The sequence below is a fragment of the Eschrichtius robustus genome, chromosome 5 (assembly GCF_028021215.1).
Source record: "Eschrichtius robustus isolate mEscRob2 chromosome 5, mEscRob2.pri, whole genome shotgun sequence".
NCBI classification, from domain to species: domain Eukaryota; kingdom Metazoa; phylum Chordata; class Mammalia; order Artiodactyla; family Eschrichtiidae; genus Eschrichtius; species Eschrichtius robustus.
Genome location: NC_090828.1, coordinates 123,726,099 through 123,753,202, shown reverse-complemented (window position 1 = coordinate 123,753,202; position 27,104 = coordinate 123,726,099). Strand labels below are relative to the sequence as shown.

General features: G+C 41.0%; 1 protein-coding gene across 5 annotated transcripts in view; it reads left to right on the top strand.

Annotated features, from left to right (window-relative positions):
* The window catches only part of MGAT5 (alpha-1,6-mannosylglycoprotein 6-beta-N-acetylglucosaminyltransferase), a 371,967-nt gene that overhangs the window by 226,300 nt on the left and 118,563 nt on the right, over positions 1-27,104 (top strand). For all 5 annotated transcript variants that reach the window (XM_068545240.1, XM_068545241.1, XM_068545239.1 and 2 more), the window contains 4 exons: positions 7,707-7,778; positions 9,740-9,901; positions 13,384-13,553; positions 17,182-17,316. In XM_068545240.1, coding sequence (XP_068401341.1) covers positions 7,707-7,778; positions 9,740-9,901; positions 13,384-13,553; positions 17,182-17,316 — 539 coding nt within the window. The remainder of the gene's footprint in view (positions 1-7,706; positions 7,779-9,739; positions 9,902-13,383; positions 13,554-17,181; positions 17,317-27,104) is intronic.

Sequence of the window (27,104 nt, the reverse complement as noted above, 5' to 3'; positions counted from 1 at the left end):
CAGCTGTGGCTCACGGGCCTAGTTGCTCCGCGGCATGTGGGATCTTCCCAGACCAGGGCTCGAACCCTTGTCGCCTGCGTTGGCAGGCAGATTCTCAACCACTGCGCCACCAGGGAAGCCCGACCTAGGAGTTTTTAATAGTTTTGATCTCGTCTGGTATGACAAGAGCTTCCAGGTTCATCTTATATAATTTCTGCCCTAGACCTAGAATCAGCCTTTTCTCTAAGTACCCTTGGTTCCTCTTAGTGGGAAATGACACTCAGAGACCATCATCTGGGTACCAGGGGATTTCATTGCTATTGTTTTTTTCTGGGTGCTGGGGATATATAACAGTGCACAAAAAGACAAACATTTCTTAAAGTTGTGTTTTGTAGGAGGAGACAGGCAACAAAAAGTAAAATACATATCTTTTAGATTACAATAGAGCTGTGGAGAAAAATGAAACTGAGAGGGGGCTCATGAATGCTCATGAGGAGTGATGGTGTCAGCTTTAGACAGCGTGTTCAGAATATGCCCTACTGAGCAGATGAGAGGAGGACATGTGAGCACCAAATTAGAGGTGAGAGAGTAAGAGGTGCAGATGTCTGGCACAAGTATTTAACAGGCAGGGGGAACAATTCAGTGCAAAGGTCCTGGGGTGACCATCAATATCCAACGTTAAGAGCAAGTACGTGGAAAGTCATCTCCAGAGAGATTTTTTGTCTGTTTTGTTCACAGGAATAATAGTGCCTGGCACACATATTTATTGAATGAATAACTCTATTTAAAGCATTTTTTAAAATAGTCAATAGCTTTTTTTGTCTCTTTGTTCTAAGTGGGTGACTTCCCCAGCTATCACCTTTCTAATCTTGAAGAAAACGTTATTGTAAAATTTGTAACATTAAAATCTGCTAGGAACATTAAGTTTGAGACATGAAGCAAGGGCATTTTGAGCACTTATCAACAATTTTAATATAATGCTCTCTAATATTTTATCTATAAGGGAATGCAGGGGATCAGTTTAGACTATTAGAATGGAATGAGCCAATTATATTGGAAGGCACAGTTTTCTCGCCCAGTTTTTATTCTTATTGTCACTCTGCATTATTTGCCTGGATCTACGCTTCTGGCAGAATTGCACATTACCACAAAAGAGGAACTCTGTCCTTGGTCACTGGAATGTGACTACCTTTATAAATGGGGTGACTGTGGCTCTTGTGTCCTCAGTGTGGATACAGACCCAGTGAGGCTGGTTCTTCCACTGTGCAATGTAAGAAGCATCTGTCTGTATTATCTGTGTGATTCACGATGGAGGAATTCGTTTGCTGCCTCTCCTGTGTAAAGGAAATTGACAGGTCTCGTCCCACAGAGATTTGGGATGGATTTTTGAAACTCTGACATCCTGTCATTAGAACCCCACTGGTTTGTGGTATGTTGAAAACTTAGAGCAATTTCTCTTGAAGTCCTGCCCCTTCCCTAACATCCTGAGTAGCCCTGTCTCGGATCTCCCCAGCCCTCGGGTCTCTCTTGCACACGATCACTCCCATACTGTCTGTGATATTCCTGCCACCCCTCCCGTGGTAGGGGGCAGCATTACATATTATAGAAAATACATGGATAGATTGGGAGTTTGGGGTTGACATGTACAAACTGCTATATTTAAAATAAAATGCCTTACATGGAAAAAAGATAAGAAAATACATGGGCCTGATTGCCTATCTGGGTCCAACTCCTACCTGTGTGGCCTAGAACATTCCCTTGAGTTTTCAGACTGGTTTCTCCCCACTGAAGTCAAGGTAAAGCCTGCCCTGCTTCCCTCACGGTATTTTGAAAGATCCTAATGAAAAGATGAAAATAGACAAGTGTCACTTAAATGGAAAAGAGTATCCTTATCATGAATATCTTAAGTACTCAAGTCATGTCTTTGATTTTTTTTGTTTACTGTGTAACAAGTAACGATTGAGAACCTGCTGTGTGCCAGGGCCTCCACTGGGGCTGAGGAAACAGGCCAGCTGAAGTTCCTGTCCTCAAGGAGCTTACATTTGGATGGGGCAGCAAATAGTAGTCAACCCATGGGTCAGATAATTTCCACATGTGGTAGGTGTGCCGAGGAAAAGCAGAGTAAGGAGGTAGAGTGGCCAGGGAAGCAGGCCAGGGAAGGCTTCTCAGAGGAAAAGTTGGAGCATAGTGTGGCAGGGAGGGAGGCAGGCAGGCAGGCAGGCAGGCAGGCAGGCAGGCAGGCAGGCAGGCAGGCATGCATGGGAACTCTGGAAGGAAGAGTGTTTCAGGTAGAGAGAGAGCAGATGCAGAAGCGCTGAGGTATGGGGTTACCAGGTAAAATACAAGATGCCCAATGATAATGAATTTCAGCGAAAGAGTGTTCTATTTAATTTTTAACTGTGACTATATGACAAATACTGCATACAACATACCAAAAAGAAAAATCATCCTTTGTCTGAAATTCAAATTTAACTGAGCATCTTTTCCCCTCCCCTCACAAACCTGGCAACCCTCCCGAGGTAAGAATGAGCCTGGCGTGTGTTTGGACTTGGAAGGGAGTTCTTTGGGGGGACGGGGGTAGTGAGGCAGGCAGCGTAAGGTTGAGGATAAATTCTGGGTTTTATTCTGAGGGCGAGGAGAAGCCACTGAAGGGTCTGAGTTAGTGTAGGATGTAATCCACTTTGGGCTTTGAAACAATCACCCCTGCTGTGCGCGGAAGAGACATCAGGGGCCAGGGCTGCAGGCAGGGAGTTACCGTCACTTTCATGGCCCTTCCAGCACTGCCCTGCAATAGGAGCAGAGCAAACCCTTTCGGAAGGATTTTGTAGAGAAGATCTAGGCAATCATACTCTCATATCAAAGGCTGACTGTGCTCGTGGGACTGCAGGAGCCGCACGTCTGGCTTCTCTGCTAAGTGTACGGCCCTGGGCAGAACAGACAGCACTTCCGTCCGCAGCTGTGGGGCTGCCCTGCACCTCTGTCTTCATCTGTCACGATGAGCCTTGCCCAGAGGATTACGTGGAGACCGAAGGACATGACGTGTGTGAAGCGCTTTTCCTAGCGCTTGGCTCCTGGCGTATTGTCGCCTTTCTTCTTCGTCTCCTACCCACCCCACAGGCACAACCTTTCCTAACAAGCAGTTTGGCCCAAATACTCATCATCTCAGGTGTTTGATGGAGAGGATGAGCCCAGATAGCAGAACCACTCACATGTGTGGCATCCTTTACCATGTGCATTTCCTGTTCAAAACTTTAGACAGGGGAGTAGGCCAAGGAGGGGAGGGGAGTGGGGTAAAGAAGTCTTTTTTAAAAGCATGCCCCTTAATGAGTAACTACATTTGATATGTCATCAGTTCAACAAATATGTGTGGATGTATATATGTGTGTATCATCAGTGGAGCAAATGAATAGATATAGTCAGTGGTATCCTTTTGGTATGTATCCAACTAGCCTGACAGGAGGATGTCCAACCATCTTTTTCAGATCTTATAGCTAATAGAATTATTAAGAGGTCACCCAAGCCAGCACCTTCATTTTGTAGATGAGAAAACTTGAAAGTCAAATAGTTTAAGGCTATCCCCCTAGTTGTGGAGTTGGGCATAGAATTCATTTTGGTGGATTCCACGTTCAGCAGCTCTCGTATCCTTGCCCTTCACTGAGCTTGGCCCTTAAGGTGGCTCTGACGTGTCCTGGTCCAGGAGCCGACAGGTCTCAGTCATCACACAGCCCTGCTGCTCACTAGTGAGTGGACCTCGGCAAGTTCTCGGCCCCTTTAAGCCTTGCTTTCCTCACTTGTAACCTGGCAATGGAACCCACGTCATAGGGCACTTCAGGGGATTAAATGATGGGATGCAGTCAAGTTCATTTGTTTTTTTCCCTGAACTGTAAACCTTCAATAAATGACTGTATGCTTATATAATGTAATGCCTTTAAAACTTATTTGATTAAGAAATGTTCATTTAAAAAAAAAAAAAAGTCGTAATATGAAGATTCACATGAAGAAGAAAATGCAAAGCACCCATGACACCAGTATCCAGAGATAACCTCAGACTTTTTTTATGCATTTTGCTCATTTAGTTTTGATTGCACTTACTCTAGGAGAAAAACAGCATGAAATTCTATATGTTAGTGATCCATTAAAGCAAAACCTTTCACATTAAGCATGAGAGAAGAGGCCATAACGGAGTCTGATTATTATTCTTTCAAAAACACAGAACATTACTACAGAGAGTTAGGCCAGTTACGCCAAAGTACACACATATATACGTTAAATCTCCTACTCATTTTTGCTATAATTTTATTACTTCTTTTCCCCCTTTAAATTCCAACTCGAGCTGTAGGAATCTCTATAAGCAGTTTCTTTTTTCTTAAATGTAATGAATTGTCCATCCTACGGAACTTGAAAGTAAGTATCACCTACCTGAGGTCTGTTTAGGAACTTTGCTTTGATTCACACTGTATATGATGAAGCTGCAAAACCTTCTCAGGTCAAAGACGTTTAAATCATTGGGAGGAGGAATGTCAAAAATAAAATTGGTTAATTTTAGATCTCCTTGCTCAAGAAAAGTGATTCATTGTGCCCTCTCTGTGGAAGATGCCTTAATGTTCCAAAGGTCTAGCCTGGCTGGTCTTTTCTTTTTCTGCTGCCTCTTCATTTTGTAGCCTGAGTCTAGTGCACTAAAAAGATTAGTTCCTGTAGAAGTTTTGCCTTCAGATCGAAGGTTAATAGAGTCATGGTTCTGTTCCTCTAACGATTGTTGTGTGTGTGTTGCCGTGAACTCAGACGGTTTTCAATTTTTAGACTTACTGTGGTGATTTGTGGACTCTTTTAAGGCTGTCCAGTCCCTTCCCTGGCAGAGGGCTTGCTGGAGGACTTGCCAGCTTGCAGGAGTCGGGTAGAGGTCAGGGTAGACAGTGGGAGGGTCCAGTGCCACAGATCCTGTCCCAAGGAGAGCACCAAGGTCACAGCTGGAAAAAAGCATAGCCAAGGCAGTAGATGAAGGAAGATGACCACAGGCAGACATAGGACACTAGGGTTCTGAGAGCCAGGAAAAGAGATGGTAAGAATGAGTTGAAACAGAGGAGCTTCCAGATCAGGAAGACAGTGGGCTCATTCTGGGGTCCAGCTTTCTTGGTAGGATGCTGTGCTGGGCGGTTATACTCACTGAAGGAGCCAAGGTAGATCAGACAAAACAGTTAGGGACGAGGAGGTTGAATTATTGGCCCTGAGCAAGATTTTCCCTGAGTGTTATTAATGATGTTCTTATTTAGGAAAATGTTGCTCATCTGAGGGCTGTTTGTTTCAGTACGTGGAAGTATTGCCAGTGCTGGCTTTCTTCCAATCCTGGTAATCCTCCGAGGTTTCAGAAAGAAATGTGTTTGTTTTTTGTTTTTCCCCCCTCTCCCTGTGGAGTAATTGGTTTATGTATAATTGAATTATTTTGTTAACCAGTTATCCTATCACTGTGTACAAAAACAGCCACCCTAAGAACCCACTGTACTCCTGTGTCAAGATGTTCACAATTGGTTTTTCCTCCATTATGAGTGAATATGTAACGGTAAGATTTCTTGCTAAAAGCTAAAATAGGCAGACTCCATTTCCCATTCTTTCAGGGATGCCCTTGAAATCTTGCCCAGTATTATCCAGTGACTTAACATAAGAAGAAATGAGATAAAGATCAGTTTCAAAGAGGAATTAAAGTCTTGAGTATTCTGTCGGGAAGTCGTATTTTAGAAGATCACCTTGGACTGTATTTTCATGAGAGTACATTTCAGAAGATTCTTCTAAGGGCAGAGGAGTGAATGTACTCTCCTTTATCTGACCTCACTAATGTCTCTCCTTTTGGTTGATTTTCTTTATTCATAGTCGTGTTTCATCTTTCCCTATCATGCTCTTCATGAGGACATGTTTTATCCTGACATGCTGCTCTGTACATTTTGTTATTTATTTAGTGTGGGGTTGACTACAGATCTATATCCTGCTTTCTCATCCTCATGCAGTTTTCTGTGCAGTGGAAGGTCTCACAGTCAGGTCTACAATCCATTTGAAGCCTTCATGTTACAAATATGCTTTAAAGCACTGTCTTATTGAGTCCATTTACAACAATTTAATTTGAATTAAATCATTCAGTCCGGCCTGAGAACACAAGGCACACGTGTGTGCAGTGCTGCTGGGACCAGCCGAGGCTTCATCCCCTTGGAGGCTTCTTTTCTGCTGGTTCTCCCTCACTTTTCTCATTTGTATTAATAGAGTGCTTTTCCTTGGTGATTTTGCCTTTCATGGTGATATTGCTGTATAAGGGCTCAGTATTAAGACATAGGCATTCCAGGCAAGTTAGTATTTTCTTTTTTCTTTATGAGGAAAAACCACTGCAACTTTTCTTATGAGGAGTCCTTTTGAGTCTCTGAAGTCATTCACAAATATGGTCAAGTCTGATTTCACTCCACAAAAAGAAAAGAGAATATCGTGTACTTTTCCTATCCAGGAATTCCACCCTCCCCCAAGCTTTTGCCCTCTGCTTGTTACTTTCAGATCATTTGCGGTGGCAGAGGGCTTTATGCAGATTGCCCAATTATTTCGGGTCCTAGTCAAAATCACCTTGCTTTAAGAGAGATTTCTAGAGTAGTGAAACTGCTTTGTTTCTTTGAAAACTCACCCGGAGCTGGAGAGCCAACCAGCTTGTGTGACTGTGCATTGCTGACCCAGGAGCTCTGACCTCACACACATCCCTGCCTCCCCCGTGACCCTCCAAGGATGCCCCCCGCCCTCTTGCACTCTTCATTTTTATAGGTCCACCTGGCCACAGAAACATTATTTTCAGCACCTGTTTATTAGCCATCTTTAATAACCTCATATATTAATAAATGGGTGACATGCTATCTTGGAATTCTATGGCCAGTTTTGACAAAGAGGTCGACATCAGTATCGCTCAGTGCATTATTCATTTACTAGAAAGTGTGAATTTGCCTAATTTTCTTTGGTAACCTTTGTCGAAGTCATTCCTGTAAAATCTGGCACTTCCCCTTTCTTTTTCCTCCTCCCCCAGCTCTCTAAACTCCGGCGCATTGACAGAACAGTCCATCTTCCAGAATGGCTCTCACAAGATTGCTGAGGGATTTTGTTTTTTTTCTTTCATCTCTCTTTCCAATAGGTTTTATCACCCTGTTCCTTGAGTTAGTGTGAAGTGAACAGCCACAAAATGAGGGGAAGCCTTGATCAGTTAGCCTTAAACTCTCAGTTGCATTCCTAATTTGGAGATACGTGATGGAGTTCTGTGGCTCAGATGCCTTGACGTTTCCTTGCCCACCACACCACAGCAGATAACAAGTCATTCCTGTCCTCTTGCTAAATAGTACAGTGGCACCTTTGCATTCCCATTCCCTGGCAGCAGTGTTCAAGTCTTTTACCTTTCTGCTGTAAGACCCCCTCTCCTTCTGTGTAGAAGTTCAAGGATTAAATGATTAAGGAATCAGTCACTGTGAAGTCTTTGAAGGACAGATGTGAAGTGTCATGATACGCTCCTTGGGACCTTGGCTGATTATTGTTTCATCTGAGAGGGGCCCTGCCTCTGGATTGCTAGCTAAAAGTGTGGGAATCTGACCGATAATAGTAATAACCCACTTAACCCACTTCCTGTGTACCAGGAACTGTGCTTGGAGCTTTGCACAGACATTAATTCATTTACAGATGCACCAGCATACTTAGTGTCTCTGATTTCTATTTTTCAGGTTGAAAATTGGTGTCCTCATTTACCTTGGAGAGCAAAAAATCCCTACGAAGAAGCTGATCGTAATTCATTGGTAAGTGATTTTGGAAACCTCTTACTAGGCTTGTGATTTGAGTATGATGCCAGGTGATACATGTGGAGTCTTCTGCCAGCTGTAATCTGAAATAACGGTAAACCGAAGAACTTCTATCCCCAGCCCTGTGGAAGTCTGAGTGACCAGATCAGTCAACCAGTTAGCATATGTTTATTTATTGAGCAGTTCTCTGAGGGTTCCTACGTGATAGGCTACTGATGCGAATAAGACCTGGTGCCAGACGTGGAGGCGCCCAGTGATTTAATAATGAGGGTGATGGTTGTAAATAATGGCTGTGTCAACACTGAAACGTAGGCCCATGGAAATTAATAAAGAAGTGGCGATCTCAGCCTGCATGGGTCAGGAAAGCATGTAAAGAGATGACGACCTTGGAGTTGAATTTAAAGCGATGAATGAGGTTATACCAGGTCAAGGAGAGAAAGATGTCTCTGATGGCAGGGGGAAAGGTGCCTGTACAAGAGCCTGGCATTTTCAGGGAGTAGAGTCTGGTTCAGTGGGACAAGGCCATAGGGGTTTGGATGAGCTGGAATGAAGACGAAATGGGAAAGGTAGGTAGGGGCTGTGAAAAGCTTTGTGTTAAAAGCTCAAGTCTTTATTCTTCACCCCAGGGATCAGCTAATTTTTTTCTGTGACAGGCCAGGTAGTAAATATTTTCATCTTTCTGACCTGTGGCACAGGGCAGCCCTAGGCAATGTGTAAATGAGTGGACGTGACTGTGTTCTGTTAAAACTTTACATAGAAAAACAGGCAGCGAGGGGGATTTGGTCCAAGAGCCAGAGTTTGCTTAGCCTTGCTTAGACCGTGGGATTCTTGGGAAACTGTTGAGTCAAGGACATGGTCAGATGAGTGTTAGAATGAACTATGGTAACTGCTGAAAGATGGATTTAGTGAATGTTTTATTTAGATGTTATATGAAAAAAATACTAGTGTTATTATTTTTCTCTGTTATTTCAATTGCTGGCTGCATCCAGCTATCTTAGAAAAATAGTCTTCCTGACTTTTAAGTTATTTTGGCTTGAATTTTTTTTTTTTTTTAATTTTTGGCTGTGTTGGGTCTTTGTTGCTGCATGAGGGCTTTCTCTAGTTGCAGCGAGCGGGGGCTACTCTTCGTTGCAGTGCACGGGCTTCTCATTGCGGTGGCTTCTCTTGTTGTGGAGCACGGGCTCTAGGCATGTGGGCTTCAGTAGTTGTGGCACGCAGGCTCAGTAGTTGTGGCTCGGGGGCTCTAGAGTGCAGGCTCAGTAGTTGTGGCGCATGGGCTTAGTTGCTCCACAGCATGTGGGATCTTCCCGGACCGGGGCTCGAACCCATGTCCCCTGCATTGGTAGGAGGATTCTTAACCACTGCACCACCAAGGAAGCCCTTTTGGCTTGAATTTGAAATTTTATTCAGTTACTATAGGAAGATGGTATTCCTGGCTTTTAAATTCCTTAGAAAATAATAAACTTTTGTTTGTTTGGATTGGGACAAAACTAGAGGATGAGCATTTATTTCCCTACTTAACTTTGCAGACAGAATGAGGCTTTTTGGCGGCCTACACAATGGCAGTTAAGAATTGACTTCAGTTTTCCCAGGAGTCCGCTACCCTGCAGTAGATCAAGGGGCCAATAAATTCGGGTGCAGAGAATTTCGAGGTGTATCAAGCACATTCACTGTAAAATATGCATTTTTGATGTAGCTCAGGGCTTTGCAAGTCTGTGCTGCCTTTCTCCACTTCTGATTTTTTAATGATGTCCCTTATAGCAGAGCAGCAGTCAAGAGGCCTTTGTCTCAATTTGCAGTCCTGGGACCTTCAAGCAAAGCTGTTCAGCAGACCAGACTTTTGAAGCCCTGTGTTTAATTGACCATCTCTTTCAAGTTTTCAAATGTCACATCATGAAAACCATTATGCTTTTGGACTTCTTATCTTCTACTCATTTTTATTAAATTTCTGTTTCTAGGCAGAAATTCGTACGGATTTTAATATTCTCTACAGTATGATGAAAAAGCATGAAGAATTCCGATGGATGAGACTACGGATCCGGCGAATGGCTGATGCGTGGATCCAAGCAATCAAGTCCCTGGCAGAGAAGCAGAATCTTGAAAAGAGAAAGCGGAAGAAAGTGAGTTTCTGATTAATTCACTTCAGTTGGATGCCAGTTTTCTTGAAAATTTGATTTTCATGGAGACAAGACTAAGAGAAATGTCATGTCTCAAATGATATTCCCTCAGGGTGAATCTGTGCAGTCTCTTCTTGTACAGCCATTTTTTGGGCTGTCCTTTTCCCCAGTTACAATAATTATACTTAGCAGGAACTGGCACACATGTTTTCTTGGGTGAAGCCAGGCAGAATGTCTGCTTGTAAGATTTTGCTATGAACCCTCTGACTCTGTCTCAGTGGCATCAGGAAATTTAATTCTCTCTTCTTTACCGGAATACAATCTTGAAGAACTTCCTGATTACATCATCATGACAATTTCATATTCTTGGTATTTGTCAGCTCTGGGATTTGGGCAACTAACTGGTGAGTTTCATTGCTGTTCTGTTTGGTGGTGCTTCTGCTTATGTTCTTGAGAGAGAGATACTATAAATTAAACTTGAGCCAATTTGTTTTGAAGTTCATGAGGAGATGCTTGGGAAACCTCTGTAATATCCCTGAGCATGAAGATCTTATACCCTATTAGTTATACATCAAGTGGCCATGACTTTAGATTAACTATTCTGATGAAGAATAAACGAGAAAAGTAAACAATCTGTTCCCATATCTAAAAATAAATGAAAAATGAGTTTGGTATTCCTAATTTGACTGATTTGATACCTTTGGGGCAAAAATCCAGATACACTTGCAGAACCCCAAGTCACAGTTTAATGAGTCAGTTTTGCTTAGATCCCTTGAGTTTATGAGACAGCAGGACCAGACATCCTGGCATCAGATAGTCCTCCAGGAAAGAGTATGTGGTCATAGATCCAGGTGAGCTATGAAAAGAAAGAGTAATTTCTATATAATCCTCTGCAGTTATCTCCAGGATATATTGTTACATGAAGACATGGTAGGTGGAGAATAGTGAACATTATTTTTAAAAGGAAGAAGGAATTTATCTATATATCTGTATCTACACCTACATGGGTACCTATAGATATGTACATACACACACATATATACACATATATAATGTATATATGATATACATATATGCTTCTTGCTCAGATTTTTTAAATGGAAGAGCAAAGCATGCAATTAAAAATAAAGGAGATGGATGGTGGTAATGGTTGCACGACAGTGTGAATGTATTTAATGCCACTGAACTGTACACTTAAAAATGGTTAAAACGGTAAAGCTTATGTATGTTTTATCACAATAAAAGAAGGTCTAATAAGGGGAGTCAGGGGGTATTGTGGAGGCAAGAAGTATAGAAACTAGACTTCTCTGAATATATCTTGCTTTGTAGATTTGACACTGGAATCATTTTACTTAAGTGCAAAACAGTTTAATTACAAAAAAAATCATAAGGAAAAAATAAAGCAAATGAACTGACCACGTGTCCACTTTTACTCTAAGCACACAGAGAAGGGCTATTCTTAGTGACTTTAGAGCACAGTACTTTGAACGTTTCTGATGGCATATCACAAATGATAAAAAAAAAACTGCAAAAATATCTTAAAACAATTTTTCTAATCCTGTAAGAGGTGGTGGTGTTGATATTCTCCTTCCAAATCCATTATGTGTATTGGAATAAAGCAAATTAGCAATTATGTTAGTGTCCCGGAGAAGTGGAATTTTCAATGTGGGAGAGAGGAAGTAACAGATGTGAGATGGATAATGTTATAAAAATGGATAAAGCTGCTGTAATCCTGGGTTTGAATTGGAAAAACCGGTGTGAACTCATGATTATTTTTATTCTTGAGGAAAAATAAATTTTCTAGCTATGTCCACTGAAAAGGCCTATAAACAGTGATCATCTAGAGTAGGCTAGGCGCCAGACTTTGATCTTTAAATACCATTTTCACTAAATGGTCTAAAAGGTTCTTGGAAAAATGGCTGATTAAGGCCTGAGACAGACGTTGTACAAGATGAGCTTGGAACGCCTTGTCGTGTCAGAGAGCAAAGAAACTATCAAAGACTACTAGGATTTTGTCAAAGAACTTAGAAGCCAACTTTAATAGTCTCCCATTGCCCAAGATGGCACAATTTGGTAATCAGTAAGAATAATAACTGCAGTTATTGAAACACATCAAGTATACTTATATTCATGATTTTATCATGATATATATATATATTTAAAATCCTCATTGGTCATCATTAGAGTACGCTAAAGAACAAATTAGTTATTTTGAAAACTGTTAAGTAAAAGGAAAGAATCAAGTATTTACCAGGTTTTTTCTATGTAAGCTGTCCTTCGTGAGGGGTAGTTTCTCTTCATAGAAGTATTACAGCTAATAAATGCAGAAGGAATGATAGAATATCACCATTCGCAACCCCTAATGGATTATTGCATCTAGTTAGTGATCATCAGTAGCTGCTAACATCACAAAACAGAAACACCCAGATTTTGTTCTCACCACTGGAAGTACACGGCACCACCTGTGAAGTAGTATTGCCCCAAAAATCAAATACAAATTTGATCATGGCTGCAGATCTGATTACTAATTTACCATAAACACAAGGGACAGAAGAATCTGTTACACAGTCAACAAGATCTAGAGTGTGAGAGACTCTGTTGCAAATACAACCCAATTTCTTTGACAAATAAATTACAAGCCTCTATCCCCCCAAAAAAGGATAATCGGGCACCACTGTAGGTTAAAGAAGAGATGGATGAGACATTACAATTTGTGCACTTTATTTGACTTCTGACTCAACCAACTGCTCTTGAAAAAAATAAGTGACAATTGAGCAAGTGTATAGACTAGCTGGATATTGGACGATACTAAGGATTTAATAGCTATGTTAGGGGCATTGGGGTGATGTTACGGTTACGTTTTTTAAGTGAAAGTTTGTTTCTTTTAGAAATTCCAACTGAACTATTTACAGATGAAAGGATGGGCTGTCTAGGATTTGCTTCAAGATAAGCTAGAGGGGTTGGGAGAAAATGAGGGATGTACATTAAATAAGACTTGTCAGGAGTTAATCATTGTTGAAGTTAATAATTGTTGAGTACAGTGGAATTGACTATATTGTCATGTCTGTTTTTGTTGGTGTTTGAAATTTTCCGTGTTAAAAGCTTAAGGATATTCCAGCTGTGGAAGAAAAGCCCAATATAGTTAAAAGATATTTTATTGTCCTACTTGATTCTCCTTTAATTCCGATTTTCCAAATGTACCCCACTTTTGGAAAGCAGGATTATCTGTCCCTACCTCACACTCATAGCCATACCAAATGCAGTAATGACTTTATTTCTGTAAAACAACAATGAAAAATCATATCCTTCCTTACTCTGTACCTTCTAGAAAAATTGTTTACCCCATGTTGAGATTTCATTAGAATGTAAACTTGACTTTGGAATTGGTGGTGGCTTTTTGGTAGGTTACTGTGGAGTTTGTACTTTGTCCGACGGGAATCAGTATGTGCCTCTTCTTTTTTTTTTTTTTTTTTTTTTTTTTTCAGGTCCTTGTTCACCTGGGCCTCCTGACTAAGGAATCTGGATTTAAGATTGCAGAGACAGCTTTCAGTGGTGGCCCTCTTGGTGAATTAGTTCAGTGGAGTGATTTAATTACATCTCTGTACTTACTGGGCCATGACATTAGGATTTCAGCTTCACTGGCGGAGCTCAAGGAGTAAGGAGATTATTTTTCAATTTTAAAATCAGAATACAAAAAAGAAATTGTAAACTCTTAAAGCCCTCTATTGGTGTGTAACTTCTCGTGGAGGAAAATGAAAGTGATAATTCACGAAACAGGAGATAAGAAGATTATTTTCAGAAGCTAAATACATACACTGTGAAAAGGCTAATATGTTTTCGTTGTAGCTGCAGGCTCCAGAGGCTTGATAAATGAATGCCAGAAAATTCAAACTAAGGAGCTTATTCTTTGCTGTTACAGGTGCTTCCAGCATCTGCAGCAGGAAACATTATTGACTTTCCTAATTCCCTGTCTTTTGCTGAAACTCATACCCTTCCCTACTCAACAGCAAGCTTTCTAAATCGTCAAACGGGGCAGGTTCCTGTTTGCAATTTAATTTGGATAGAATGAGTTTCTTGAAAGCCCTGATCCAATCCTATTTCAGTTAGCCCACTTTCAACTCTGCCTGGGTTTTTTGGTTTCACTGAAATGTGCTTCTAGCTCAAGCCCTCTCTTAATCCCTTTTAGATTGACATAACTGGCTAAACAGAAATGCTTAGAGCCCCTTCCCTCCTTTTTGGATAACTGCCCATGGAGACTGTCTACCCAAAGTTAACATCTAGCAATATGTCAACTGTTCCAAGAGAAATGGCTTGAAGCAATATTCTAGAAATGGAAGAGGTGTTAAGACAATGTATGTCTCACCCTGCTCCTACTTTATTGTCTAAAACATTGATGCCCAGAGAGGTCACTTGTGTTAAGTCTGAGGTCCACATCGGATTAGATCCGGTATTGGGGTGAAAGCAGTATTATCCGTAAAATAACGTCAGCTCTCTTCTGTTAAATGGTTTCCATACGCTGAAACCATGAGCCGGGCTTTAGTTACAGTGGTAGTATCAACAGTTATGACAACCATAACACTGATGATGCCTATTAAGAGCTAACATTTGGGGGTTTTCCTTGGTGGTCCAGTGGGTAAGATTCCACGCTTCCAACGCAGGGGACCCGGCTTCGATCCCTGGTTGGGGAACTAGAACCCGCATGCATGCCGCAACTAAGAGTCTGCATGCCGCAACTAAGAATCCTGCATGCTTCAACGAAGATCCCATGTGTTGCAACTAAGACCCGCAGCAGCCAAAATAAATAAATAGTAAAAAAAAAAAAGCTACCATTTGTTGAGCGCTTCCCGTACACCAGTTACTAAGTGTTTTACATGTTTTATGTTATTTAGTCCTTAGTGCAAACCTGGAAGTAGGCACTGTTGCCTTCTGCATTTTAAAGATGAGGAAACTGAAATTCAAACCAAAAAAGATTTCCTCAGAGTCCCATGGAGAGTACGTGGCGGAGCCAGGATTTGAGCCCTCAGTCTGCCTGACCTCAAAGCCTGTGCTCTTGACCACCGAACCACAGTGCTCCTTTCAGAACTCGATAAACCTGAGGTCTTCTGAGCCCTTCACCACTTTTGTCCCTTTAACCGCTGCCTCCTGTTGCCTTCCTCCTGCTTCTTTTAAAACACGCTGGGGAGCACAGAGTATGAAGTGGGTACCTTCGTACATTGAGCGTTCATTCCTTCAGCGCTCTCTGTGGGCTGCTTCTTGGTACGGGACATACGGAGATGGCCAGTGTGTGGCCAAGGAGATGCCCGCCTTTTGATAATTGCCACTAATACGTTGCACAATATTGACACTAAGTGCAGTGTGATTAGTTCTGACTGAGGTGAGGGTGCTCAGCACAGGGAGGGCAGAATCCGTGACTTTTGCTCACCACTGTGTATTGAGCACCTAGAACAGTGCCTGGCACACAGTGGGTGCCCATAACTATTTACTGAACAAATGAGTGAAGGCATGCATGAATGAGTGGGGGGTGAAGAAATGGAGTACAATGGGAGCTCTGGCGATAGGCGCTCCCCAGGGAGCTCCGAAAAGGCATATTAGGGATCTACCAGGCAGAGACTTAATTTGCTGGTCAAGAAGATTAGGGAGGTCTTTAAGCCCTGGTGATGGGGCCAGATGTGTTTTATTTGAGCAGATACTTGTGGAAGCAACATGGAACAGTGGTTCCCAAACATGCCTGCACATTAGAATCACCTGGGGATCTTTTTAGGCTCCCTAAGCCCAGACCATATCCCAGACTAATTAAATGACAGCCTATGGGGGTAGGACTCAGGCATAAGTATCTGTTGATGCTTCCAGGTGATTCCAAAGTGCAGGCAAGTTTGGGAACCACTGAATACAGGGAGGACCAGGAGTCAGCGACGATGGCTGAGCAGGCCCAATGCGGTCCTCTGCGTTTTTTGTTAATCAAGTATCATGGGCCCAAAGCCACACCCGTGGCTGCTTTCCTTCTCCAAGAGCAGAGCTGAATAGCTGTGACGGAGAATGTGTGGCCTGCAGAGATGCAAGTGTTTACTATCTGGGCCTTTAAAGAAAAAATTTTCAAATCCTTGGGAAGAAATTGGTTATATGGAACCTACCTCTTTCAGAAACCCAGTGGAGAAGAGGGTGCCTGGGGCAGAGTCAGTATGGAGCTCTAGGGCAGAGGCCTATTGATGACTCTTGCCCTTTGGAGTAAGGTGTCCATAACCTGGTGAAGGACTGTTACGGGGTGTGAGCAGGGATACAAAGACCAATGATGACTGATTTCTGGGTGAATGGCAGTATGGGTAGCACTTATTTGCCCCACCCATGTGATATTGATGTACGATCAAGCATGTTGGCTCTGAGTACAAGGGTGGGTTTGGATGGGTGGGTGGATGGAAGGAAGGATAATGAAAAAGTATAAACCATAGTGCCAGTTCTGTAATATAGTCTAGTCAGAAGGAAAAATTAGACATAAAAGAAATTTGCAAACAGTACAGGACAGTACAGAAAGAAGTTTATATTGTAGAGGCTAGAAATGGAAGACATTTAGGAGGTCAGTAAGGGCTGTATGATAAGAACAGTCTCTTTGGGAGAAACTAATAGGTACTGAGTATCTAGTATACATAGGTACTTTCCACTGAATACCTAATTTAACTACTTGAAGAGTTCCTGAGAGGTTGCTGTCCTACCATCTTCTCTGTATCCAATCCTGTTTTGTGTGTGTGTGTGTTGTTTTCTTTTAAGTGAGGAAAGATTCAGAGAAGTTAAGTAACTTTCTAAGATCTCACAGCTGCTAGACAGTGGAGTGTGATTTAATTAGTCTGGAATATGGTCTGGGCTTGGGAAGTTGGAAGAGATCCCCAGGTGATTCTAATGTGCAGGCATGTTTGGGAACCACTGCTTCATGTTGCTTCCACAATTATCTCTTTAAATAAAACACATCTGGCCCCGTCACCAGTACTTAAAGACCTCCCTAATCTTCTTGACCAGCAAATTAAATGGAGACAGAGTGAGACCCAGATCTCCCTTGGTTTCCAAGGCTGTGTTTGTATACAACCATTTGCTTTTGCAAGAGTCAGAATTGAGGCTTTGGATGGACGTGATGAGTGGGTAGAATTTGGATAGGCAGCTGATTGGGAAGGGCCATGCCATCCTCCCTGATAAGGATTCTTGGGATGTTTATTTACCTATTAAAGTTGCTAAGTGCAGTACCTTGCAGTAAATTGTTTTTGGTTTTTTTTTCCTCTCTTCTGTCCTTTCTCTAGAATAATGAAGAAGGTTGTAGGAAACCGATCTGGCTGCCCAACTGTAGGAGACAGAATTGTTGAGCTCATTTATATTGATATTGTAGGACTCGCTCAATTCAAGAAAACTCTCGGACCATCCTGGGTTCATTACCAGTAAGTGCTACATACTGTTCTTAAGTTTTTAGAGCTTTTTATTTCTTTAACAAGGGTTGCATGGTTGCTGGTAGAAAAAGCTTATCAAATATTATCTTTTTTTTTCTTTTTTTTATAATTGTCTATTTTTAGCATCTTTATTGGAGTATAATTGCTTTACAACAGTGTGTTAGTTTCTACTGTATAACAAAGTGAAAGAGCTATACACATACATATATCCCCATATCTCCTCCCTCTTGTGTCTCCCTCCCACCCTCCCTGTCCCACCCCTCTAGGTGGTCACAAAGCACGGAGCTGATCCCCCTGTGCTATGCGGCTGCTTCCCTGTGTAGAGCGTTTCTCATTCCTAATTGAAGTTCAGATTCCCCTCGGTGCCTTTTGACTTTCAAGTGCTGTTCATTATTTTCATTGATTTCTTTTAAAAATAGAAAATAAGTATCCAACCTCCTTTTTACCTTCCCTAACACTTAGCTTGCCTCTGTCAGTCTGCCTACACTAATCTCATCTGTTTAGTCAAATAATGATTTTGATAAACTATGGACAGGGTCATTTCTTGTGTTCCTTAGGTTTGAGTTGATGACTTATTTCTCTGTCCCTTTCCCCCATCGGTATTCTTGTCATTCTTAGAAGAGAAATCTGGGCGTAGCTTATCTGAATGCTGGGGTCTTGTACTTTTAAAGATAAGCCTCATGCTTAGTATCACCAGAGTGCATGTGTTACTCTGTGTACAGTTTTTATTACTTAGTAGAAGATCTCACTCTTTCCCTCATGTGGGTTTGAGACCATGGTTTAGTCATTGAAACAGTTTTACATGGTACACAAGCATGACACTAAATAACATTGAATTCTATAACGAAATTTACTAATTTTTTTCAATTTCCTTTCAATCTTTCTAAAAAAGGCTTAGTTTGATACTACTGTATCTCCAACACTACTTTTAACACTTGCATGAGAGTAGCTATAAGTCTCAACGTTCAGCAGGCAAAAAAAATACCTAGTTTGAGTTTAGTAATTCTTATTAAAGAAGAGTAATATGGAGGATTGATCAAGATGGCCCAGTAGGACGATGTGGGACTCGCCTCCCCCTATGTACACATCCAGAATACATCTAACTGTGGAACAATTCTCATTGAAAACCAACTGGAAACTGGCAGAAAGGCTCCTGTACAACCAAGACCGTAAGAAAGATTCACATGTAATCAGGTAGGAAGGGAAGAAAAGGGATCAGGGAGGGACCCCTGGGAGGGGACTCAGAGATTGCACAAGTGGAGACCTGCCCTGGGAAGTGAGTGGTGAGAGCCACAGATTGGGCACCTGAGTCGTGGGGTTATACACAGGGGAAACAAGCCCCCTTGTTAGGTTGGAGGACCACTGACACCAACAGGAGAGCTGTGGAAGGCCTAGACCCTGCTTGTGAGGAGCATGTGTGCCCTGGCTTGCCCCTGAGGCAGGCCAGAGAGGACGGACAGAGGTTTCCTGCAACTGCCTCAGCACGTGCCAGCCCTAGCCCAGCAAATGCTCTAGCCCCACTTACTCCATGTCACAAGATGGCACTGGAGCTGGGGTGGCCACAACGAGAGAGAGAAGACTGTGGGACACAGAGGCGACCTGGTCCCAGGATGGAGCCTGGGCAGTGGGGGAGGCAGTGGCCATTGTTGGCACTTACTCAAGCAGTGCATCAGAAGCAGCCCCGACCTCTGATGGCAGCCACTCAACCACAACTCACACTCCGATACATGCTGAGAGGTCACGCAGGCTCCAATTGCCAAGGGTGCCGCAGCAAAGCAGGGATGGAGGAGATTGGGGGCGATGAATGACTGTGAGGGGCAAAGGGTACTTGGACCCGAGGTTGCATCTGAGCAGAGCGAGGGAAACAATTGTTGGTGCCTGTACAGACAGTGCACTGGAGACAGCTCAGATCTCTGTGGTCAAGCTACACGAGCTGAGAGCCTGCACCCTCTGCCCTTGCTTCAGCACTCCCTCACCCTCTGGGGTAAGGGTCCCAGTGCTGGGAGAAGGGAAAGCACACACTTAAAGGACCAGAGCCAGCTTGGGCCTGAACCTCAGGGCTTCTACTTCAGCAACTTGGTATCAGACTCCACCCCTGATAGGGAGGTGATGGCCACCAAGCAGAGAGGAAGCCCCACCTCACACCCGCCTTCAGCTCTGGCCCCTTCATCTCCAGCCCCACCCACACCAAGGTGATAGCTGCCAGCACACCCTGAGGAAAGGGTGACTTGCATTCACATCAAATCCAGCTCTCCCACCAAAGGCACTGGGCACACGCAGTCTGTATAGGGGTAGTGCCATGTAAGAACACCCCTTCAAGACTGCGGTAGGTAACTTTTCCACGTAAATTCATAGAGGCAGAGAAAGTTTAGCAAAATGAAAAGGCAGAGGAACTGGTCTCAATCGAAAGAACAGGAGAAAACCCCTGAAAAAATAATGAAACAGAAATAAACAAATTACTGGATAAAGAATTCAAAGCATTGGTAATAAGAATGTTAGCTGAACTAGAGTAAAGAGTAGATGAACACAGTTAGAGTTTTAACCAGGAACTAGAAAGTATAAAAAAGACCCAATCAAAAATGAAGAATTCAATAAGTGAAATTAAAAAAAAAGACACACTAGAAGGGATGAATAATAGACTAAGTGATATAGAAGTACACCTAAGTCGTCTGGAAGACAGAATAATGGAAATTGCCCAATCAGAGCAGCAAAAAGAAAAACAAATTTAAAAAAATGAGAACAGTTTAAGGCATCTCTGGGATTACATTAAGTCTACCAACATTCACATTATAGGTGTCTCAAAGGGGGAGAGAAAAGGAGATCTAAAATGTATTTGAGGAAATTATGGCTGAAAACATTCCAAATCTGAAGAAGGAAATAGATATCCATGTACAGGAAGCACAAAGGGTCCCAATCAAGATGAACCCAAACAGACCCACATCAAGACATATCATAATTAAAATGACAAAAGTTAAAGAGAGAATTCTAAAGGCAGCAAGAGAAAAATAAGTCATACAGTGGAACCCCATAAGGCTATCTGCTGATTTTTCTGCAGAAACTTTGCAAGCCAGAAGGGAGTGGCATGATATATTCAAAGTGCTGAAAGGGAAGAACCTGCAACCTAGGATATGCTACCCAACAAGATTATCACTTAGAATAGGAGCGATAAAGAGCTCAGACAAGCAAAAACTAAGAGTTCATCAATACTGAACCAACCCTAAAAGAAATGTTAAAGGGTCTTCGCTAAGTGGAAAAGAAGGAAGAATCTATAGGAAAGGGAAAATCCCACTGGGGAAGCCACATATATAGTAAGGACTGAAGATCAACCAGTTAAATAAGCCAGTATGAAGATTAAAAGACAAAAAAATTATAAAAGCAACTATAGCTATAATAATAAGGGGAGAAGCATGAAGATTAAAATATGACATCAAAAACACAAAATGTGGCAGAGGGGAGTAAAAAATACAGATCTTTTAGAATGAGTTTGAACTTAAATGAATACCAATCTAAAACAAGTAGATATAGTTACGGGTCAACATAGAACCCCATGGTAATCACAAATCCAAAACCTACAATAGATACACAAAACATATAAAGAAAGGAACGGAAGCATACTACTAAAGAAAATCATCAAACCACAAGGGAAGAAACAAAAAGAGAAGAAGAACAGAGAACTACAAAAAAACAACCAGAAAACAAGTAATAAAATGGCAGTAAGTACATATCTATCAATAATTACTTTAAATATCGTTGCACTAAATGCTCCAATCAAAACACATAGGGTGGCTGATTGGATTTTAAAAAGATCCATCTAAATGCTGCCTACAAGATACTCACTTTAAAGCTAAAGACACACACAGACTGAAAGTGAGGGGATGGAAAAAGATATTTCATGCAAACAGAAATGGCAAGAAATTGGAGTAGCAATATTCATATCAGACAAAATAGACTTTTAAAACAAAGCCTATAATAAAAGAAAAAGAAGAGCATTATATAATGATAAAGGGATCAATACAAGAAGAAGGTAGTACACCGGTTAACATGTATGCATCCAGTACAGGAGCACCCAAATACATAAAGCAAATACTAACAGACATAAAGGGAGAAATTGACAATAATAGTAGGGGACTTTAACACCCCACTTACATCAATGGACAGATCATCCAGACCAAAAATCAGTAAGGCAACAGTGATCTTAAATGACACAATAGAGCAGTTGGGCTTAATAGATATCTACAGGTCATCACATCTGAAAACAGCAGAATACACATTCTTTTCAAGTGTACATGGAACATCTCCAGGATAAATCACATGCTAGGCCACAAAACAAGTCTCAACAAGTTCAAGAGGATAGAAATTATATCAAGCATTTTTTCTGACCCCAATGGTATGAAACTAGAAATCAACTGCAGAAAGAAAAATGGGAAAAGAACAAACACAGGAGACTAAACAACATGCTACTAAAAAAACCAATGGATCAAAGAAAAAAAGAGAAGTCAGAAAATACCTTGAGACAAATGAAAATGGAAATACAGTCTCTAAAATGTATGGGATGCAGCAAAAGCAGTTCGAAGAGGGAAGTTTATGGTGATACGAGCCTTCCTCAAGAAACAAGAAAATTCTCAAACAACCTCACTTACCTCCTAAAAGAATTAGAAAAAGGAGAACAAAACCCAAAGTCAGCAGAAGTTGGGAAATAATAAAAATCAGAGAGGAAATAAATAAAATAGAGACCAAAAAAATAGAAAAGATCAACGAAACCAAGAGCTAGTTTTTTGAAAAGCTAAATAAAATTGATAAACCTTTATCCAGCCTCACCAAGAAGAAAAGAGAGAGGACCCAAATAAACAAAAGAAGAAATGAAAGAGGAGGAATAACCAGTACAGCAGGGATCCAAAAAATCATAAGAGTACTAGGAACAGTTAAATGCCAACAAAGTGAACAACCTATAAGAAATGGACACATTTCTAGAAACATACAACACGCCAAAACTAAATCAAGAAGAAACAGACCATTTGAACAGACCGATCACTAGTAGTGAAATTGAATTTGTAAAACAAAACAAAAAAAAACTCCCAGCAAACAAAAGCCTAGGACTAGGCAGCCTCACAGGGGAATTCTACCAAACACATAAAGAAAAACTAATACTTACCCTTCTCAAACTATTTCAAAAAAAAAATTGAAGAGGAGGGAACACTCCCAAATTCATTCTATAATTCCACCATTACCCTGATACAAAAACCAGAAAAGACACTACAAAAAAAGAAAATCACAGGCCAATACCTTTGATGAATATAGATGCAAAAATCCTCAACAGTATATTAGCAAACCAAATCCAACATTATATAAAAAGAATCATACACCATGATCAAGTGAGATTTATTCCAGGGACATAAGGATGGTTCAATATTCACAAATCATTCAATGTGATATATACCACATTAACAAACAAAAGGATAAAAATCACATGATCATCTCACTAGACGTAGAAAAAGCAGTTGACAAAACAACATCCATTTATGGTAAAAATGCTCATCAAATTGGTTATAGATGTAACATATTTCAGCACAATAAAGGCCATTTATGACAAACCCACAGCTAACATCATACTCAGTGTTGAAAAGGTGAAAGCCTTTCCTCTAAATTTAGGAACAAGACAAGGATGCCCCCTCTCGCCACTTCAATTTAACGTAGTATTAGAAGTCCTAGCCACAATAGTCAGACAAAAAAAAGAAATAAAAAGCATCCAAACTGGAAGGAAATAAGTAAATCTGTCCCTATTTGCCGATGACATAATACTTTATGTAGAAAACCCTTAAATCTCCACCAAAAAACTATTAGAGCTAATAAATTCAGAGAAATTTTAGGATATAAGATCAATATACAGAAATCTGTTGCTTTTCTATACGTTAATAATGAACTATCAGAAAGAGTAAAAAAACAATCCTGTTTAAAATCGCTTCGAAAAGTATAAAATTCCTAGGAATAAACTTAACCAAGGAGGTGAAAAACCTATACTCTGAAAACTGTAAAACATTGATGAAGGAAAATGAAGATGATACAAAGAAATGGAAAGATACCCTGAGCTCTTGGATTGGAAGAATTAATATTTTTAACATGGCCATGCCACTCAAAGCAATCTACAGGTTTAATGTGATCCCTGTCAAAATACCCATAACATTTTTCACAGAACTAGAACAAATATTCCTAAAATTTATATGGAACCACAAAAGACCCTGAATTCCCAAGCAGTCCGAGGAAAAAGAACAAAGCTTGGAGGTATTTCGCTTCCTGACTTCATTCAGCGTATACCACGGATCCCTGACCCCCAGGCTGCGGACCAGTCCTGGTCTGCAACCTGCTAGGAACCAGGCCACACAGCAGGAGGTGAGCGGCAGGCAGGTGAGTGAGTGAAGCTTCATCTGCCACTCCCATCACTCGTATTATAGCCTGAACCATCCCCATCCCTGATCCGTGGAAAAATTGTCTTCCACGAAACCGGTCCCTGGTGTCAAAAAGGTTGGGGACCGCTGGTCTATACTACAAAGCTTTAGTAACCCAAACAGCATGGTGGGAAAGTAAATTGGTGTAGCTGCTATGAAAACAGTATGAAGGTTCCTCAAAAAACTAAAAAAGAACTACCATATGACGCAGCAATTCCGCTGCTGTGGTGTATATCCAAAAAAGTTGAAAACACTAATTCAGAAAGATATATGCACCCCAGTGTTCATATCAGCACTATTTTCAATAGCCAAGGTATGGAAACAACCCAAGGGTCCTTCAATAGACAAATTGATAAAGAAGAAGTGGCATATATATACAGTGGAATACTACTCAGTGATAAAAAAAAAAAGAATGAAATTCTTCCATTTGCAGCAATATCAATGGACCTAGAGGATATTATGCTTACTGAAATAAGTCAGACAGAGAAAGACACATGTGGTATGATATCACTTATATGCCAAATCTAAAAAATAAAATGAATGTATTCAGCAAAACAGAAACAGACTCACAGATACAGAAAACAAACTAGTGGTGTTACCAGTGGGGAGAGGAAAGGGACATGGGGCAAGATAGGGGTATTGTATTGAGATACAAATGACTATGTATAAAATAGATAAGCACAGGGAATTATAGGCATTATTTTGTAGTAACTTTTAACAGAGTATAGTCTAAAAAAAAAATCACAAAAAAAGGGAAGAAGAGTAATATGCTTTTTTGTGTCTTCCATTTATTACAGTTGATACTGTCTTTTATTTGTATAAAAGTTTCCAATAAATTTTAAAAGGTGAATACATTTAACTAAACATCATAATTATTTAATAGTGTCAATGGTCATGAATTTGGGTAAAAATCATGAAATTACTACCAGCTTTACCAACTGGTAGTATATATTGACCTACATTTTGAATCACCTTCCTAAGAGAGCACTCTGAAATCTTTCAGTTAGTACAACTTGGAAATCCCTTCATATGTTTCTTTTCTATCGTCATTCTGTAAAGAGATGTTTTGATGTGTTCTTTAACTTAACCAATAAATGCATCCTTAATGGCCTGACCTAGGTTTCTCCATTTCAGGTTAGTTTATAGTTTAGTATTATTAACTTTAATGTCCAAGGTTATTCCAGATTGGAAGTCCTTTAGAATTGAAAGAAATGAAAATTCATAATATTGTTAAAGTGGCCATAATACCCCAAGCAATCTACAGATTTAATTTGATCCGTATGAAATTACCCATGACATTTTTCACATTACTAGAACAAATAATCCTAAAATTTATATGGAGCCATAAAAGACCCAGAAGTGTCAAAGCAATCCTAAGGAAAAAGAACAAAGCAGGAGGCATAACCCTCCCAGACTTCAGACAATACTACAGGGCTACAGTAATCAAAACAACATGGTATTGGCACAAAAACAGACATATGGATCAATGGAACAGAACCGAGAGCCCAGAAATAAACCCGCACACCTACGGTCAATTAATCTTCAACAAAGGAGGCAAGAATCTACAGTGGGGAAAAGACAGTCTCTTCAGCAAGTGGTGTTGGAAAAGTTGGACAGCTGCATGTAAATCAGTGAAGCTAGAACACACCCTCACACCATACACAAAAATAAACTCAAAGCGGCTTAAAGGCTTAAATACAAGGCACGATACCGTTAAACTCTTGGAAGAAGACATAGGCAAAACATTCTCTGACATAAATCGTAGCAATGTTTTCTTAGGTCAGTCTCCCAAGGCAATAGAAATAAAAGCAAAAATAAACAAATGCAACCTAATTAAACTTATAAGCTTTTGCACAGCAAAGGAAACCATAAACAAAATGAAAAGACAGCCTACAGACCGGGAGAATATACTTGCAAATGATGTGTTCAATAAGGGATTAATCTAACAACCCAATCAAAAACTGGGCAAAAGACCTGAATAGACATTTCTCCAAAGAAGACATACAGATGGCCAGTAGGCACCTGAAAGGATGCTCAGCATCACTAATTATTAGAGAAATGCAAATGAAAACAACAGTGAGGTACCACCTCACACCAGTCAGAATGACCATCGTTAAAAAGTCTATAAATAACAAATGCTGGAGAGGGTGTGGAGAAAAGGGAACCCTCTTACACTGAGTGTGGGAATGTAATTTAGTGCAGCCACTATGGAGAACAGTATGGAGATTCCTCAGAAAACTAAAACTAGAGTTGCCACACCATCCGACAATCCCACTCCTGGGCATATATCCGGACAAAACTCTAATTCGAAAAGATACCTGCACCCCTATGTTCATAGCACTATTTGCAATAGCCAAGACATGGAAACAACCTAAATGTCCATCGACATATGAATGGATAAAGAAGATGTGGTATATATTTACAATGGAATATTATTCAGCCATGAAAAAGAATGAAATACAGTAAGTCCCCTACATACCAATGAGTTCCATTCCCAGAGCGCATTCGTAAGTCCGATTTGTTCATAAGTCCAACAAAGTTAGCCTAGGTACCCAACTAACTCAATCGGCTATATAGTACTGTACTGTAATAGGTTTATAATATGTTCTCATCTTTGAAAGTTTGCAACTTGAAGGTTTGTATGTTGGGCACTTAATGGTAATGCATTTTGCAGCTACATGGATGGACCTAGAGATTATCATCAAATCTAAGCAAAGTAAGTGAGAAAGAGAAAGACAAATACCATATGATATCACTTATATGTGGAATCTAAAATATGACACGGGGGCTTCCCTGGTGGCGCAGGGGTTAGGAACCCACCTGCCAATGCAGGGGACACGGGTTTGAGCCTTGGTCCAGGAAGATCCCACGTGCCACAGAGCAACTAAGCCCGTGCGCCACAACTACTGAGCCTGCGCTCTAGAGCCCGCGAGCCACAACTACTGAGCCAGCATGCCACAACTACTGAAGCCCGCGTGCCTAGAGCCCATGCTCCGCAACAAGAGAAGCCACGACAATGAGAAGCCTGCACACCACAACAAAGAGTAGCCCCCGCTTGCCACAACTAGAGAAAGCCCGTGCACGGCAATGAAGACCCAATGCAGCCAAAAATAAGTTAATTTTTTAAAATTAATTAATTAATTAAAATATGATACAAATGAACTTATCTACAAAACAGACTTACAGACATAGAGAACACACTTGTGGTTGCTGGGGGTTGGGGGTGAGGGTGGGGGAGGGATGGACTGGGAGTTTGGGATGAGCAGATGCAAACTATTATATACAGAATGGATAAACAACAGGTCCTATTTTATAGCACAGGAACGTATATTCAAT